Source organism: Myotis yumanensis, unplaced genomic scaffold (assembly GCF_028538775.1).
Source record: "Myotis yumanensis isolate MYYU_CA2020_CCGP unplaced genomic scaffold, mMyoYum1.0.hap1 SCAF_1, whole genome shotgun sequence".
Classification (NCBI taxonomy): domain Eukaryota; kingdom Metazoa; phylum Chordata; class Mammalia; order Chiroptera; family Vespertilionidae; genus Myotis; species Myotis yumanensis.
The window spans coordinates 10348473-10368461 of record NW_027223752.1 but is presented as its reverse complement, the minus strand read 5'-3'; the positions used below and the strand labels follow the sequence as shown (position 1 = coordinate 10368461).

At 43.6% G+C, this 19989-nt stretch overlaps 1 protein-coding gene across 1 annotated transcript in view; it reads right to left on the bottom strand.

The window, feature by feature from the left end:
• LOC139004173 (cation channel sperm-associated auxiliary subunit beta-like) overlaps positions 1-19989 on the bottom strand; it is a 104450-nt gene that overhangs the window by 48583 nt on the left and 35878 nt on the right. Inside the window, exons 13-16 of the mRNA XM_070407328.1 lie at positions 17719-17865; positions 14755-14899; positions 5497-5633; positions 2481-2635 (exon numbers count right to left, since the gene is read on the bottom strand). Coding sequence (XP_070263429.1) covers positions 2481-2635; positions 5497-5633; positions 14755-14899; positions 17719-17865 — 584 coding nt within the window. The remainder of the gene's footprint in view (positions 1-2480; positions 2636-5496; positions 5634-14754; positions 14900-17718; positions 17866-19989) is intronic.

Genomic DNA, 19989 nt, shown 5'->3' with positions numbered 1-19989 from the left:
TGTAGGTACAGAGAACAGACTGATGGTTGCCACAGGGAGAAGGTTGGGGGGCTGGGTGGAGAAGGCGAAGGGATTAAGAAGAACAAATTGGTAGTTATAAAACAGTGCCAGGGATGTAAAGTACAGCATAGGGTAATAGAGTCAATAATATCATCAATGACTATGGATTGTGCCAGGTGGGTACTAGATGTATGGGGGGAATTACTTTGTAAATTATTATAAATATCTAACCATGACACTGTACACCTGAAACTAATATAAAATAACTAGAGGCCCAGTGCACAAAATTCATGCAAGGGGCTCGGCCCTCGCAGCCCCTCACAGCTCTGGCTTCATCAGGAAGGTCATCTGGACGGTTGTTCTGCTGTTTGGTCTAATTAGCATGTTAGCTCTTTATTATATAGGATAGTTAATGCCAACTGTAGCTGGGGGGGGGGGGGGGAGTGGCACCTTTATAAGGGGGATCTGTACTCGCAAGCTCCTTCCCCTGGGCTTCCCTGAGGCTCATGGGAAGGATCAGTGCCAGTTGAGGACCAGAGTGACTGTTGCTGGTGGTGCAGGCAGCACGGGGAATCAGAGGATGAGGAGGAAGCAGGCAGCATCCCCCACTTCCCTGAACCTTCTTTCACAGAAAGCAAAAGCCGTAAGCCGCAGGGGGTTGGGCATTAGACACTCTTGCACCCAGGCCTCAAAAGAGGTGATCAATGGTTGGGGTAAGGTGTCTGGAGGGTGCTGGTGCTGAAGCCCGGCCCCCCTCCTTCCCTCACCTTCTCCCCCAGGAAGCAAAAGCTACTGAGAGAGGAAGCAAAGAAACATTGCAGAGGAGGGAAGGATAGACCAATAACTCTCTTCTGATCCTGTAGGAGGGTCGGGACGCTGCCTCGGGCCTGCAATTCTAAGAGAACGAAGTAGAGCGGTCTCACCGCTAGAAGAGCAAGAAATGTCCACCCAAGATCTAACTGCAGATGGAAGGCAGAATACGGCTGCAAGAGGTCATTTCTATTCACAGTTGTGGGTTGTTTTTTTTCTTAACCCCTAGAGTGCCTGGGAGCACGATCGCGCTCCTCCTGTCTTTCGCGAAAAGTGCCCGGAGCGCTATCACCCTCCTCCTGCAGTGTCACTATTAGATGCTAGTAGTTCACTCTTTATTGACAGATGGCACCTAAGTGTAGATTAATACTTATGATGCCGAATGTTTGTAGTTCTAAAATTGACCACTGGCATTTATCTGCCTAATTTTTTACAGGTACTTGCGATTCATAATTTTTTTCCCTAAACTGCTGTAAAATCAGGAAAAATGCCTTGGCAATTTTAGCATACTCCTAGGATATTGGTTGGCACTCAAAGGGTTAATGAACCTGCCATGCGGAATCTCATATGTAAATGCAAGAACAAAGGCCAAGAGAAACCAGGAGGAGGCGCTATTAACGTGTTATATAGTTAGAGAATTAACGTGTTATATAGTTAAGAAAATAGAAGCGTGACATAGGGAAGATAAATCAGTAATGAAATAAAAGAGGGGCCAGAAATAGGCCAATGCATATATGAAACTATGATCTATCATGGGTGACACGGTAGATCAGTGGGGATCCCTAGGACAACTGATTATCCATAGAGAGAAAGAGAGAGAGAAAGGAGAGAATTCAAATTCCCACTTCACACTACACACATCAATTCTAGATAGATTAAAAACTTAAAAATAAATAGCAAAAGTTTACACCTACCACCAGACAACATAGAAGAATATTAAATAAATTGTGGTATGTTCATGAGAGTGGATTATATAGGGTGTCCCAAAATTCACACAAGATTTGAATTTTGCCTGAGCATTAACAACAACAACAAAAAATGAAAGCCTAATTTGACTTGGTTTATTGAATCAGATTCTAATATCTGTTGCCCTTTGATTTCAATCCCTTCAATTTGATAAGCATTACCAAGTACCAATTATGGCCCAGGAGCAGGGACAATGAAGACCAACGAAGACCACGGCTTTGCGTATGTGCCAGCAAAGCTGTGGAGGCCATTTACCCGATGTGCTATTCCATACATAACCTTATACTGTATACTTTATGAATAAATAAAACATTTACAATTCTTAATTATAAACCTGTGTTTTCTATCAAAATTACTTCTTGCGTGAATTTTGGGACACGCTATAGATGCATATATCAATATTGAGTAATTTATGAAGCTTATGCAAATTTAAAAAAGCATAATGTGGTATGCAAAAGGCAAGTCACAGGAGGAGGTATACATAGCTAAATAATACATTTGGTAAAATTAAACAATACATTTTGATACATATACGTGTGTTAAAGCTGTAAAGTCTACAAATATATCTGGTCTTGTGAGGGTGTCCAAAAAAGACTCACTCTATTTGACCCAGAAAAGAATCACTCAAAAAAGCAACCTCAAAACTGAGAATCTAGAAACCAGCGTGCAATCTAAGTAAATGAGAAGCACAATCAGTTAACTACTTGGAGTTGATCACTTTGCCCAAGTGAATGTTGCTGAACTTCTTGGTATGTATAGAGTCCTGAGGTTCATTCGCAGGCACATAAGCATAGAAGATCATTTCATTTATGGTGATATACTCCGGGGCGAGCGCAGTCTCAAAGCCCATATCAACCGCCTGGGGTAGGAGAAAAAAAATAATGCATTTAAACTATTTTATACTTCAATTACGACAAAAGGTGGGTAACAGATTTGTTTCCAGTCCACAGCCAAACAAGGCTGTTTTGCTTAATCCACGGGAGCAGTATGTTTGAATGGCCGCGTGTGCCCAGGAAGATGTGTTTTCCTGTTGAGGAGGAAAAGGAATCCTGAGGAACAAAGTTTCCTTTCAGATCCCAGGGCTCTTTGCAGAAGGCTGGAGCCGAAGGGTGTGTGGACACTGGAGGAGGGACCGGAGGTGCAGATTTTAAACTCGGTTCTTACTCAGCGTTTCATTTGGAGAAGGAGCTGGGAAGTGCCTCTCCTCACTGGGAAGCTGCGGTTCCCAGTTCTGTCCGAGCTAGTGACTCTGCACAGCTCTGTCCCCAGCTGAGTCCCCAGCTCTGGGGGCAAACGCCATTCTCACTTCTCCTGGTTCACCAGCCTTCTCCCTGGCCCTCAACACGGGCACCTTCAGCCCAGATTTCTGAGCTTCAGGGTCTCCTTTTTTTAAAAAAAAAAAATATTTTATTGATTTTGTACAGAGAGGAAGGGAGAGGGATAGAGAGTTAGAACCATCGATGAGAGAGAAACATCGATCAGCTGCCTCCTGCACCCCGCCCTGCTGGGGATGTGCCCGCAACCAAGGTACATGCCCTTGACCGGAATCGAACCTGGGACCCTTGAGTCCGCAGGCTGATGCTCTATCCACTGAGCCAAACCGGTCAGGGCAAGGGTCTCCTTTTTAACACCCCCCTCTCAGATCTTGATCCTGTCGCTTTGGGAACTCTTAGGAGGTGAGAAGGGAGGTGGAGACCAGCCCTCAAGGGGATGTTGGAACTGACCTTGTTGCCATGCGGTGAGGGGTGAGGGGTGCCCCCTGGTTGGGGGTGCAGACTTGGTTGTCTGTTATGCCTTCCCCTAGTTTCGTAAATTGGGGAACCCGCCGAGAAGGGGGGAGAATGGGAAACACATGCAAGGGGAGCCGCTGTGGACTGAACGGAGGGCGTAAGGACTCTGAAAAGGCTGAATGGCTTTAGAATTTTTCTGCATGACATTCTGGCCCCGGGGGATGCCAAGAATATGCCACGAAAAGTGTGTGCAATCCAGCAAAAGGCAACATCGTGAGGACTGAAAGCACAGGCCCTGGCACCAGGGGCCTGGACAGATGCCTGGCTCCCATCACTAACCAGGGGTAGAGGTAGTTTGGGATGAATTGTTTAGTGTTGCTGGGCCTCACTTCCTCATCAGAAAATAAACAGTTGTTATTAACATGAAGAGCTCACAGCAGTGCCTGGCACCTAGCAGGGCCCAGTGAAGCCTGGTGCTTGTTTCGATCCAGACAGGATGTCTTTGTTTGGGGGAGGGAGGTGATAATACCGAGGGCAAGTTCCTTAAACTCATCCTGATGATAACAACTTCTATTGGCGTTTGGTTTTTACTATTTAAACCTTTACCTAAGAGAACTAAGACATTTTTGATAAATTGTGAAGGCCGCAAAAAAATGGAGGTAACTGCTTTTTTGGGGGGGTTAGTTCTACCTTCCTGTTCACATCATTGGGATCTGTATTTATGCAGAGCCCACACCACAGACTGGCAAACACACAGGGAGTCACGTGGCGGCATCTTCTTGTCACAAGGAGGTTCCCACCTTACTCTCTGCCAATATCTCAGACGGGAAGCTAAAACACTGTCTTTTTCTTTTTCCTACTTGAAATAACGTTTTTATTTTTCAGTCACAGCTGACATAGAATATTATATTAGTCTCGCATGTATAGCATAGTGATTAGACAGACGTTTATATAATTGACCAAGTGCTCACCCTGATACATCTAGTACCCGCCTGGCACTATGCATAGTTACTACAGTATCATTGCCTGCATTCCCTGTGCTGTAACTCTATGTCCCTGTGACTATTCTGCAACTACTAATTTGTACCTCTTAATCCCTTCACCTCTTCCACCCCGCTCCAGCCCCTCTCCCATGGGCAGCTGCCGGCATGTTCTCTGTATCTATGTGTCTATTTCTGTTCTGCTTGTAGGTTTATAGTGTTTTCTTGGATTCCACATGTAAGTGGCGTCACATGGCCTTTGTTTTCCTCTGTCGGACTCATTTCACTTAGCACGGTAGCCTCTAGGGCCATCCATGTTGTTGCAGATTAAAACACCATCTTTCCCTCTGCCTGCTTGGCCCGGTGATTTGGAATGCTCTCCATCCTTTATTTCCTTTCTCTCGGGCAGGTTTCATTACACCCCAGGCAAAAAAAAAAAAAAAAAGCTGTTTGTTTCTTTGCCCGTGTGTTGAGGAGAGCTCCTTCTCATGCCTGTCTATGTGTTCTTAGGCATATGTACCTTCACAAGGGGCACGTTATCCACTAAAATTCTTAGAAAAGTCTGCCTGTAGTCTCATCTGTGAAAAAGATAACAACGCCTTCCTGCGTTAGCATTAGAAAAAGAAGAGGTGAGGAGGGTGACGTCAATACAAAGAAGGGCAAACCAGTAGGAAGAACAGCACTTGCGTCTATTTAAAGGCCAATCTTAGGAGGAAGGGCGTCCACTGTGAGCCTGGGTGGGCAGCAACGGATCTGGCTTAGACTATCTGGTGGTGTTTTGCCGTGAAGAAATTGGTGCGTAGCTACCCAGGATAGAGTTAAATCTACGTAACCCCAAATAGGACGTGGGAGATCTGCTCTGGAATATGGAGGCGTTTCCCTTTAGTTACATAAAGCAAGGTGCATTGATAGGAGTTTGTCCCAAAGAATTTACTTTCCCATTCTGCACATAAAATATGACATTTATTCTTAAAACCTGGCCAACGGCTTCAATGCAGTATATCACTGACCTGTCCAAAAATACTCTTATGATATCCATTAGCTTCAAAACGACCCGGAGTCAGCTTATGTATGAAGCCCATGTGGTCATAGTACAATGTGAAAATCTTATCAGCAATAGATCCAATTTTACTGAACCTGTGTAATCCTGTTAGAAAAAAACACAGACACAAAAACAGAAGTCTCTTGATATTGATCTAATACAACCAGAGAACTTTTAACAGGGTCCTTCCTAAGAACTCCTTCGTTTAAGCTAAGGGTTGGGGCTAGGGCTCTGGGGCTCTGGAATTACTAAAACACATGCCGGTGTTTGTTAAGTCCCTCGGAAGTCTTTTCGGGGCTCCATTTCGTTGCAGAACCTGTTTGCTGAAGTAGGTGAAGGACAGACAGGTGAGCTGATGTTACAGGTGTCTAGAACAAAAGGGGCGACCGCCCCCTTAGCAGTGGTTTCTCCTCCTAATACCAGGATGTCAGATTCCTGAATAGATCGGAAGCAACGGAGAAAATAACCCTCAGGCAGGCAAGGGGAATTACAGTCAAGACCCCCTGGGTCATAAACTATATTAGATATTGTTTCAAATTTGGGACCCTGTGTTCCCCTCGTGCCTTATGGTGGCAACACGTTGAGAGGTACTGGGAGTTCTGTGGTAGGAGAGCAGCACTCCCGTGGCCAGACAGACAGGTCCAGGGAAGAAGAGGGCCCCCTGGATGGAGGATGGAGCCAGAGGGGAAGCTGAGGTCTCAGGATGAACAAGGCTGGTTTCCACACACACACACACACGCACACACACACACACACACACACACACACCCCTGACCGTCCCAAGCCAGGCCAGGCTCTCCTGAGAGGTCCGCCCTCCTGTCGCTGACCCCTAAACTCAGATCTTATATCTCGTCTCTCACTGTCTGGGGAAGTCTCGTCCAGTGTTAGGATGTAAAAATCCATCTTTATGTGGACGACTCCCACATTTAAAACTCCCTCGTCCTTCACTTCCCTGAACCCCGGATTTATAGTGCACCGTCTACTGACAGCTCCGGATCCAGGTCAGTCAGGCATCTCAGACGGGACTCATCCCAAACGGAACTCCCGATCCTTGTGCAAACCTCCTTCATCTTTAGGCCTCCTCATCTCCATTCACCGCAACTGTAGTATTCCCGCTGCTCAGTCCGAAAACCTTGGTGTGGCTCTCAATTCCTCTCACACCCTAGATCTAATCCATCAGCAATTTGCTATTGACATTAGCCTCACACTATATAGAGAACCTAACCACTTCTCACCACTTTCACCACCATCACCCTGTACCAGCCAATACGATACAAGAAGGAGGAGATTGTGAGGAACTAGTTCGTGCAGTTATGGAGGCTGAGAAGTCCTACGATCTGCCATCTGCAAGCTAGAGAGCCACGGGCCCGAGCATTAGGGGAGCCGATGGCCAGAGAACAGGGGGCCACTGATGCAAGTCCCTGTCCAAGGGCAGGAGACCAGCGTCCCAAGTCAAGCAGACAGGCAGGAAGCAAAAAGGTGACTTCCTCTTTCCTCCACCTTGTTCTACTCAGGCCCTCAAAAGACTGGTTATGCCTACCGACACTGGGGAGGGCAGCCTACGGTGCCGAGTCCACCGATCCAAATGCTCATCTCATCCAGAAACGCCCTCACGGACACACCCAGAAATAGTGTTTAATCTGGGAACCTCTTGGCCATCGTCAGTTGACACAGAAGATTAACCCTTACAATTGCTAAGGCTCAATATGCCATATTTCATCTATAGACATAAGCTATATAGTTGTTCACGTTTTAACATCTGGTAAATTGATACCTGGATGTGCCTTACAATCATTGTCCAGCAGGTGGCACTCACGCCATAGTGGTCAATTGGCTATACATGCATGTATGTACTTTGTCTGGGCTCTTCGTTTATATTGTCATCTCCTGGAGTTTCCCCGAATCACTGGTGTAATGCATGCTGAATTGTATTGCTATTTAAAATGCTTTATGTTTTACTACTGAGATGACAGGAAAAATTTGCCTTATTATACACCAAGCAATGCAACTATAGGCAGGGGAAATAATATCATAGTAATCATCTATGCATCAACTGACATCACTGTTAAAACACCGTGTTAACATTCAATTGAAAGAGCTTTGCAGTTTTTGTTTTAAAGGTGCATCTTACAGCCAATGGGCCTCAGGTCTGATGAACTATAATGTTTATAACGTTCTTCTATTGGCTTTGCATATAAATAAACTAGTTGAGGTGGCTCTAAATTCTTAGGTAATATTATTTTTCTCTGAAAGTTCTTTAGATGAATATGTGACATTCATTGTTGCCGCAGAAAATACAAGGCTGGCTTGATTTTTTTGGTGGCTTTAAAATTGATTTACATTTTCTATTTCAAATAACTAAGAAGTGTTTTTGCTTTTATTATTGGTTTTGCTTTTAGTTTTTAAAAAGTAATGTTTTATGATCAATTTGGATTTTCTTTTTTTTTTCTTTTTTTTTTTTTAATATATTTTATTGATTTTTTTACAGAGAGAAAGGGAGAGAGATAGAGAGTTAGAAACATCGATGAGAGAGAAACATCCATCAGCTGCCTCCTGCACACCCCCTACTGGGGATGTGCCCGCAACCAAGGTACATGCCCTTGACCGGAATCGAACCTGGGACCTTTCAGTCCCCAGGCCGATGCTCTATCCACTGAGCCAAACCGGTTTCGGCAATTTGGATTTTCTTTATTCTTATTTTCAGTATTTATTCATTTATCCATATAGGAAGCAAAAGGGGTGAATTCCTCACTGAGCCACCACCTCTGTGCATCCCTGGAAATTTCTACAGCTTGCAGTTTTTCAGTCTCTAGCACCTATATTTGTCATTTCAGACTCTTTCCACTAACTGATTTTTCATTCTGCACATGGACATGTGTTATAGATTAGATCTATAATTTGTAAGAGTTTAGGATTCATATTGCCAATTTAGTTTAGTTTTCTTAGCTGTTAATTGTTTTTACTGTTCCCAAAGTCATCTTGTTTAGTCTATTTTGATTTTTATTGCACAGCATGTGCTGTTTATTATCTATCTGCCCATTCCCCCAGACCCATTCTTGGCTTTCTCTTTCTTGCCCAGTGCACTGGAAGGCTGGCCCCTAGGAATCGCTGTGCATGTGCTCTGTTTCCCTAGCTGGCTTCTGGGTGGGTTTGACCAATGAACGGCACTAGCAGGAGATACGAACAAGGGAAGGAGAGAGACATTTGTCTATCATCTATCTATCATCTATCTATCGATCTATCTATCTATCTATCTATCTATCTATCATCTATCTATTATCTATTATGTATTATTTGCATTACCCCTTTAATCAAAGGGACTGTGATGACTTCCTTCCATTGCTAGTTGGGATATTTTGTTATCATTGTTGATTCCTTTAGCTCTGTCTACTGCTCTTCAGGTGAAACACTTGAATGGAAGAATTATGTTTCCAGCCAGGACTACAACTGACACAATGTGTTTTAAAATTAGAAATGTCCCTAGAAAATAGAATATCAAGGCGGGATCCTGGGACTGAGTAGCTCACACATTTAAGGAATGCAAAGGCATTGTGACACTTGCAATCCCTGACAAGCAAGGGCATCACAGTTACTCAGATGATGACTGGTAGTAGATGGGTTAGGGTGCTTGTGGAGGAGCTTTAGGGGGCAAGGGGTGGTGTTCTTGATTACAGTGACAATCATGGTTTTTACAAAGATTGTGGGGGTGGTATAAATTTTATGGATACATTGGAGAGCCTCCAAAAAAAAAAAAAAAGCTTATGACCTTGAATATCCAACTCAAGGCCAGAGTAGAGAACCTGAGAGTTTTATGGGAGAAATAAACCTACCTCATACCACACACACAAAGTTATTGACCTATATAAGAAATTGAAAACAATATTAACTTTGGTATAGGCAAAATTTTCTTAACAGGATACAAGAAGCAAGAAGCACTAATCATACAAAAAATATTCATAAATTTAACTTTTAAAAGTTAATAATTTTGCTCATTAAAAGATAGAATGAGGAGAGTAAAAAAAGATAAGCAAGTAGTTGGGAAAAGATGTTTGTAAGATATATTTCTATAAAAAAAAAGGAACTCATATCCATAATATATTAAAAACTCATAGAAGTCAATAAGAAAAAGTCAATTCAATCAAAACTTGGTTTGAAAGGATATGAAGACATAATTTACCAAAAAATAAATAAGTAAACAAAATTGGCCAATGAACATATGAAAACATGCTCAACATTATTACTCACGCAAACTAAATCTTCACCAAGATAGTATTACATATTCACCACAACAACTCAGTATTGAAAAGGCTAACAACACTAAGTGCTGGTGAGAAGGATGAGCAACTGGAATTCCTTCCCTTCGCTGGCAGGACAGTAAATTGATACACTCACTCTGGAAAAGTGTTGACAGCACTTCATTAAGCAAAATTCTACTGGATGATGCAGCAATTCTATTCCAGGTATATACCAAACAAAGGAAAACTTTGTCCAGAAAAAGTCTTATGCAAAAATGTTCATGGTTACTTTTTTTATAATAGGCCCAAATGGAAATGATTCAAATACCCATCCACAGGCAGTGGAATGGATAAACACATGGTGGTATATTCAGACAATGGAAGACTACACAGCAGTGAAAAAGAACAAAGTACTAATTCGTGCAACAATATGAAGGAATCGCGGAGTCGTAATGTCAACTGAGGGAAGTCAGACACACAAGAATATATACTGCATAATTCTGTTTATATGGAGTTCAAAACCAGGCAAAACTATGGGATTAGAAGTCAGAATACTGGCTAGCCTTAGAGGTACACTGGCAGGAGAGTGGTTTGCGGGAGCTTTCTGGAGTACGGGAACTGGCCCATGTCTCATTCTCGTCCCAACCCCTCCTAATGACACTCAGAGTCATTTTTGCTGATCTCTTAATCATATGATGGCTGATGGTCAGATTCAATATGCCACCACATGAATGCTGTCTCAACAAATGATTCAGACAAATAAACCACAAAGGTAACCTTGAAACCAGTATAAATGAGCAAAAGTTTTATTGACATCACCGAGAGTAAGTAAACACCATGGTGAAGATGTGGGGAAACAGAATCAGAATTTTGTAGTCTCTGCTTATCCTTGAATTAGGAAGGACCAACAGAGATTTTATGGTGATAACACCAATCCTGGCAGTGAACCCCAAGGACACAATACTGAGGTCCAAGAAACCAGGCCTTTGAAGTCAGATCAGAAATCGTTAGAAAGCTTGCTGTTTCAAATTGTGTCAGAGACTTACAAGACCAGAAAAAAAATTGGTTGTAAGCTGGACAGTCAAGAATGCTGACAATGTAAAAAACAACCAAAAGGAACCGGTCTCATGCTTGTCTTGGAGACACGCTGGTTAGACCTTATCAGATATCTCCGAGTTTACCCCAATCTCCAAATGTACTCAATTCTATGTAATAAAGAGGTAATATGTAAATTGACCATCATGCCATCACAAGGATGGCGGTGCCCCCATAGCCAATAAGGAGGGGGTATGCTAATTGACTATCACACCCTCAAAGATAGCAGTGCCTACAGCCACAAGATGGCAGAACCCAGTCCCCTCAGCCACATGCCTGCCTCCAGAGTCCCCCAACCCCCTCAGCCCCCCCAACCACCCAGGGCTGGCCCGAGGTGCAGGCAAGCCTCGGGTGGCAGCTGCCCAGCCGCCCAGGGCTGCCTGAGGCTCAGGTAACCAGGGCCGGCTGAGGCTTGTGCTGCCAGCAGTGGCAGCAGCAGAGGTGTGATATGGGCATCGCCTTCCCCTGATCGTCAGGTCGCCTCCTTCCGGGCTCCCGGACTATGAGAGGGGGCAGGCCAGGCTGAGGGACTGCCCCTCCAGTGCATGAATTTTCATGCACCAGGCCTCTAGTATTCTATAAAAGTGCTCCTTGAGCATTGTTGGGGAGACTGTATTTCAGAAGGTAATATCCCTTGCCCATTATGTTACTGAATTTCAGCATTACTTTTATGTAATTGGTAGCTTCATCATCTTAGGAATCCTCTTTGAAGAAAACAAGACCTTGTATTAGGCCATGGTTTCTTAGATATGACGCTCAAGCCATAAAAAAACAGAAGGAAAAACGGGTAAATTAAACCATCAGAATTAAACATGTTTGTACCTCAAAAAAGCACCATCACAAAAGTGAAAAAAATTACCCATAGAATGAGAGAAAATACATGCAGGTCATATATTTAATAAGAGATTTGTATCCAGAGTACATAAAGTCCTCTCACAACTCAACAACAAAGACAACTAACCCAATTTTTAAATGAGCAAAGAATTTGAAGACATTTCTCCAAGAAGATATACAAATGGCCAATAAACACATGGAAAAAATGCTTAACTTCATTAGCCATTCAGTAAATAGAAGTCAAAAACACGAGATACAATTCCACACCCACTAGAGTTACTACACTAAAAAAGACAGACAGTAACAACTGTTGGTGAGGATGTGGAGAAATGACCCTCACACATTGCATGTAGGATTGTAAAATGGGACAGCTTCAGTTTGGCAATTCCTCCGAATGTTAAACAAAGAGTTAACACAGGACTCCTGGGTATATATTTCTGAGTATATGAAAGCATATTGCTACACAAAAACTTGTACATAAATGTTCATAATGGTATTATTCATAAGTACAAAACATGGGAAAAACATTAAATGTCCATCAACTCAAATATCATAATAAATGGATCAACAAATTGTGCTAGATCCATGCAATGAAACATTATTCAACCATACAAAGGGATACAGTATTGAGGTATGCTACGATATGGATGAACCTCGAGGACATTATGCTGAATGAAATACCCCAGTCACAAAAGGACAGATACTACGATTCTACTTACATGAGAGATCTAGAAAGTCAAAATCATATAGACAGAAAGTAGAATGGTGGCTGCCAGGGACTGTGGGGATGAGGAATGGGGAATTAAGTGTTTAAAGGGCATAGTTTCAGTTTTACAAGATAGAAAGAATTCTGAATATGGATGGTAGTGATGGTTACTGAACATTTTGAGTGTATTTAACATGACTGAGCTGTACACCTAAAAATGGCCGAGATGGTAAAATTTATGTGTATTTTACCACAGTTTAAAAATTTTTTTTAAAAAAATATATCACTCTTAATAGGTTTTAGACTTTAAGATTCGTTGATTTGGGAGAGAAACCAAGATGGTGGCATAGGTTAACACGGGAGTTTGCTGCCTCGAACAACCACTTCAAAAATACAACTAAAGATGGAACGGACATCATCCAGAACCACAGGAAGGCTGGCTGAGTGGAAGTTCTACAACTAGGAGGAACTGAGAATCAGAGGAGGCGCAGTGCTGAAGTAGAACACTAAGGTGCAGAGTGCATGCGGCACGGGCTGGTGGCTGAGGGCGCGGTTGACTGTTTCAGTCTGGAGGGAGCCTCAGACTCTGAGCTCCAGATCTGGGCGAGTCTCTAGGGACCCAGACTCAAACGGGAGAAGCGGGACTGTCTGGCTTCGGTCCCTCCGAGGTTTGCAGCGGTTGCTGGGACAGAGAGGCAGAGCCCCTGGGAACGGACTGAGAGCAGCCATAACTGATACCTCCTCCACCCTCTTGATCCTGTGGGACCCACCCTGCCCAAGCCCTGCACAGAGCCATTTGCTGGATAGCCTCAGGCAAAGGCTAGATTAGCATCTCCCTAGAGGACAGAAGTTCTCCCACTGCAAACACAGCTGATTCTCACAGCCAGTTGGCCTGGAGGTCAAGTAGTAATTACCTACAACAATCAAGGCTTGACTACAAGACTGCTCACAGAGACCACAGGGGGTGCACCAAGAGTGTCTACCTCAGGTAATTGGGACACTTAACACGGAAAGCCACTCTATCGACACAGCGAAGTATAAAAAAATGCCAAGACAAAGAAACAGGCCACAAAGGACAGAACCGGAGGAAAGCAGGCTACTGGATATAGAATTCAAAACCACACTTTTGAGGTCTCTCAAGAGGCTTCTAGAGGCTGTCGATAAACTTGATGAGATGTACAGGAATCTAATGAGACCCTCGATGGTGTGATAAAGGACCAACTAGAAAGTAAGCATACACGGACTGAAATAAAGAATATTATACAGACTCCCAACAGCAGACCAGAGGAGTGCAAGAATCAAGTCAAAGATTTGAAATGCGAAGAAGCAAAAAACACCCAACTGGAAAAGCAAAATGAAAAAAGAATCCGAAAGTGTGAAGATAGTGTAAGGAGCCTCTGGGACAGCTACAAGCATACTAACATCAGAATAATAGGGGTGCCAGAAGATGAGAGAGAGCAAGATATTGAAAATCTATTTGAAGAAATAATGGCAGAAAATTTCCCCTACTTGGTGAAAGAAATAGATTTACAAGTCCAGGAAGCGCAGAGAACCCCAAACAAGAGGAATCCAAAGAGGACCACACCAAGACACATCATAATTAAAATGCCAAGAGCAAAAGACAAAGAGAGAATCCTAAAAGCAGCGAGAGAAAGACAGTCAGTTACCTACAAGGGAGTACCCATACGACTGTCAGCTGATTTCTCAACAGAAACTTTGCAGGCCAGAAGGGAGTGGCAAGAAATATTCAAAGTGATGAATACCAAGAACCTACAACCAAGAGTACTTTATCCAGCAAAGCTATCATTCAGAATTGAAGGTCAGATAAAGAGCTTCACAGATAAGGAAAAGCTAAAGGAGTTCATCACCACCAAACCAGTATTATATGAAATGCTGAAAGGTATCCTTTAAGAAGAGGAAGAAGAAAAAGGTAAAGATACAAATTATGAACAACAAATACACATCTATCAACAAGTGAATCTAAAAATCAAGTGAATAAATAATCTGATGTACAGAATGAACTGGTGATTATAATAGAATCAGGGACATAGAAAGGGAATGGACTGACTATTCTTGGGGGGAGGAAAGGGGTGTGGGAAATGCAGGAAGAGACTGGACAAAAATCATGCACCTATGGATGAGGACAGTGGGTGGGGAGTGAGGGCGGAGGGTGGGGGTGGGAACTGGGAGGAGGGGAGTTTTGGGGGGAAAAAAGAGGAACAAATGTAATAATCTGAACAATAAAGATTTAATTATTAAAAAAAAGATTCGTTGATTAATATAGCCAATTTTTTCATGTGTCTTCGAATCCCTGGCTCACATATAGTGCTTACAGCAATAAAAGTGAATTCCTCACCTGCTTTCGTCAAGTAAACCTGTCCACTTTGGGAAACAAAGGTGATCTCGGAATTGTAGAAACTATGATAAGTATTCTTTATGATATCGTCATGAAAGTCAGCTAACAAATCAAAAGTGTTGCCACCATCGACTGAAAACCATACCTAAGGGAATAAAAAGATAACACCTCATTAAAGAGCTGCCCTGTGACAGTAGGCAATCACCTATCAGCCTAGCCTCCTAAGTGGTCTTGTCCATATTCCCACATCCATCTATCTCCCCTCGCCTCCCCCGACACATACCGACTCTTACTTATTCGGTCTACTCTGTATTTCTTTCTTAGAGTTTGTATGACAGTGTATGTGTGGGCTCAGGTCTGCACAGTATGCAAGGCGAATGCATAAAAGAATGAAGCTATTCTCATCATCTCCCAAATGGCATCTGTTTGTTCATAAAAGGATGAAGTGCTGGGTGTATTTGGATATGGGGGAAAGAGTTTACCCCGTATTGACATGAGACTTCACGTTCCAGGCACCTGGCAAATATGTATGCAAACATGTTTTGTGTGGAAGAGCCCTTGACATTTGCAAAAAGTGTGTTGTGGGACCTTAGTAAGTCCTCGAATATATCCCACCACACATAGCATGTAAGTTTCTCTAGTTCCTCATCATTTGTTAAGGGCTGTTTAAAGATAAATCAGATCTTGTATTGGATGAATCCTGCTTGGTACTTCTTTTAATGGCCTATGTCTTATTCAAATGAATATTTCTGGTTTTTAATTTCTTCTTAAAGTTAATTTTAGTGGTAAGTTATACCTTTTCTTAAATTTAAAACAGGCTTTTCTTAAATTTAAAACATTATCATGTGGCTGAAGTCTCTTTGACTACCATCTAAATAATTTTTTTATACATCATCTGATATAATCGTGGTCTCTATCCCTTTCCAGAGGTAATTACTGTTATCAATTTGAAATGTCTACACCTTTACACACACACACACACACACGCACGCACGCACACACACAAATGAACACACATGCACACACACACACACTACAACAGTTCATTGTATGGTGAGGAGGAGAGGAAGCATGTATTTGGGTGCGGCACCACCTTTACACTTGGGCAAGAGGGACCCTTGTCCTGGACTGCACACTTAGTGTGTCTGCATCTTACACACAGAGAAAGTTTATTAAATAGTGTAGGGTGCGGCTATAGGGTTAAGCCTCGGAATCACCTGTTGGCAAAGCCACAAACAAGTCCCAGCTTAGAGGGCACAGCCCCCTTAGCATAATTAGGCTTGACCTTATGAGCTCCCTAGATCTTATCTGGGAAGCTAATGGGCTGAGGGAGATGTAGCAAGTGCTGCCCAAACAAGTGAAACTCACAAGAACATTGTAACTATGGTGACCACTACCTTGTTTACCTCTGGCTATAAAATAAAGGCTCGGCTTGCCTCTGGATCTCTCTCTGTGGCCTCAGCCAGGCACAGGAAGATGCACCTAGACCCAGCTTATTCTCTCTGTCTGTCATTTGTTCATCCATCGCCGCCCTCTCTCAAGGCTTGCGGAACCCTTGGCTGAGCTGGCTTGGCACAAAATAGCACGTAGGTGCTTCCATCACTCAGGGGTATAGCACTCATTGCTGGCATAGCACGATCCATGTCCTAAACATAGGATATCGGAGCCTGCATCTTTACTCTTGCTTTGGGCCCTGCACATGTTACTGGTGAGCATGGTGTTGGGTGGGGAGGTACAGTGGGAAGGGGAGGGAGCTCTGAACAACATGTTCAAAATGGCATCCTCCTGTACTGGTTGGGCTGAAAGTTACACTTGCCACTCAATATATCTCAGACCATTTTGTTAGCTCACGTGGATCTTCACATTCTTTTGTACTGATGCATAGTATCCAATAATTATGGATATGTTATACTTGAGATACTCTATTTTCCTACTAATGAAAGTTTAAAGGTTATATAAAAATGCTCACTGTCGTAAATAATACAACAATGACCATTCTGCCTGCTCATTTATACTGTTAGTGTACCTCTAGAGCAGGTACTGAAAAACCAAGTTGCTGAGTCAGAGGCTACGCATCTCTATATATAAAAGCCTAAGGAACTGGCTGACTGGCCAGTAGCTATGATGCACACTGACCACCAGGGCAGACACTCAACGCAGAAGCTGCTGAAACGTGGTCACTTGGCAGTGGCAGTTCTTGGGTGACGCATCCGGAACCAGAGAGGAGGGACCTCAATTCCAGGGTGCGTTCCACAATCTGGAACCCCACTGGGGATGTTGGAGAGCCAGTTTTGGCCCGATCCCCACAGGCCAGGCCAAGGGACCCCACCAGTGCACGAATCCATGCACCGGGCCTCTAGTACTAGTATATCTATAATTTGAATAGATACTGCAAAAGTGTTCTTAAATTTGACATTGCCAGTTTATAGTCTTACTAGAGGCAATTGGGGTTGATCGGGGCCAGCCGGCCAGGCCAGGGAGAGGGACCGTGGGAGGTTGGCTGGCCAGGGGGAGGGACAGCGGGAGGTTGGCTGTAGGAGTGCACTGACCACCAGGGGGAAGCTCCTGCATTGAGCGTTGACCCCCTGGTGGTCAGTGTGGATCATGGCAACCCGTCGACTGAATGACCAGTCAACCAATTGTAATGGTCACTTAGGCTTTTATATATAGATAGATAGATTGATAGATAGATAGATAGATAGATAGATAGATAAGTAATGTATGCAAGTATTCATTTCTCCAAACCTCACCAATACTTGATTTTATTCAAAGTTTATTTTTAATTGTTACTGATTACTTGAATGAAAGCAATGGTATCTCATTGCATTGTTCTAAATGTTTTAAATTATTAATCTATTTATGCTCACTTTTATTTTTCTTATGTTATTTATTATAATGAATATGTGTGAACTGACAACCTAACCCAAGAATTAGCATATCAAGTGAAATGTCTCGTTTACGCACCTGATTGCCATAGGCATACAGCAAATGGCTTCGTGGATGGAATTTCATCCCAACAAGAGAAGAGAATGATGGAGGAAATGTGAAACGTGGAAATTTTTCTTTTAATCTTGGTTTGTTATTTTCCAGGATGTGCACAGAGACAGAGGCCTCTTTCTAGAAATAAAGCATGAGCAATCATCAGAATTTTTCCATTAGTCATACTAGTCTATGTTACAATTTTTAGAGTTTCCTGTTACTCAGATGTTGACTAAGATAGGGACCCCTAACAAAGCCTAGAACTGGAAGGATTAGCAACCACTGACATCTCTTTACTCTGCCTTCCCCACTATACATCCACTTAATGGCTGTTGAACACGAAGTTTAGAAGATTAAATAATTTGTCTAAGGTTCTATATTAAATGGCAGAATGACTGAACTCAGCAGAAAGACTCCAATGCCCAGGCTCATAACTATCACTTCAAACTATGTTTTAAAAGTGTGGACCCCTGGGCCACACTCCAATTCTATTGGATCATGATCCTGAAGAGGATCAGAATATGCACTCCAATATATGCCACTTTGTTATAAAGATGATTTTAAGTGGAAGACATCTGAGATTCAACAGATGCAGGAAAAAAGTCCTTCTCTTATCTGACTAAAAGCAGCAACTTTGAGAAATAAGATCACCACCAATTCCTCTTCAGGGCGGATGTCCTCGCAGAAGGGAGAATATGAATAAAACCTACCCCAATTCCTTCCTTCATGGAAGATTTATAAGCTGAAGAAGACAGAAAGACCACTTATCCTAATATATAAAAACCCTGGGTCCATCACATCTGCAACCAAGGGGGAGGCTCGACCAACTGGAAGTCAGTCCTGCAGTCAGCACTGACTGCTATGGCTGCAGGCATGGTGACCTAGCACTGACTGCTGAGGGGGCTGCGAATCAGGCCCAGAGAGAGGCCTGAGGAGAGAAGCAGGGCTTGATCCATAGCTTCTGTGGCAGCTGTTGATCAGCACTTGCCTCTCTCTTTAGCTCTGGGCCTGGCCAGCAGCCGGGCCTCCATTTCTCTCCAGGCCTCCACCGGGGCTGCTGATCAGGCCTGCCTTTCTGATCAGGCCCCGTTGATAGGCTGTTGGGGTCCAGCCCCAGCAGGTCCAGGGGTCCCCAAAGGTATGCACAGAGTCAGCGAAGAAGGAATGACATGGAGGCTACGTCAGTTGATCAGCATAGCAAGGTTCTCCCACCAGAGGTTCTGTAGCCAAGTTCTGGTGTCATGTTCTCTCGCTAGGTTCTCCATCCAGCTTCTCCAGGTTCTCCTGCCAAGTTCTGTAGCCAGGTTCTGTCCAGGATCTTTTGCCATGTTCTCTCACTAGGTTCTGTCTCTAGGTTCTGTGTGTAGGTTCTCTCTCTAGGTTCTTCAGCCAGGTTCTCTCGATAGGTTCTGTTTCTAGGTTCTGTGTAGGATCTCCAGCCAAGTCTTGTCTCTAGGCTCTGTCTCTCTCTAGGTTCTGTGTCTAGGTTCTGAGTCTAGGTTCTGTGTTTTATTGTCTTGTTACATCTGTATTTATACCAGTTGATTTTAATCCTGTCAATTTCTATTACAAAGGTTAGGGCGTTTCTTATCTCCATTCCAGGGAGTAAAGATTATGTAGCTTAACTACCCGCCTGGCACTTAGTTAAGGGGTTGTATCCCCTCCCTAACCTCAGGGAAAAATCCCCACCTGGGGAAACAACCTTTCTCGGAGAGGTGACCTTGGTTAAAACACATGGCGCCAAGAAGGGGAGCAAACATATTAAGAACAGTATGCCATATACGCCAGATCCCTTGAAACATATGCTGTGCAGATGTTTCTTCCCTGCAGCGACTGTGTCAAGCAGCAAGGATGTACCGGCTTCTGGCAATAGGCCCAGAGATGCTGACTGGCATAGAAACTGACCAATCAGAACTAAATCTGGATCAACTGTGAGGAGCCAATTGCTGCCTAAGAGGTGGAGCTTTCGACGCTGACTGGCATAGAAACCAACCAATCAGAACCAAATTGGCCAGCAGAGGAGGGCCGTTGCGGGGGATCAGGCTTGCAGGGGAGGGCAGTTGGGGGTGATCAGGCTGACAGGGGAGCAGTTAGTTGTTAATCAGGCCGGCAGGGGAGTAGTTAGGGGGTGGTCAGGCTGGCAGGCAGAAGCAGTTAGGGGCAATCAGGCAGACAGGCGAGCGGTTAGGTGCCAGCAGTCCCGGATTGTGAGAGGGATGTCCGACTGCCGGTTTAGGTCCGATCCCTGTGAGTCGG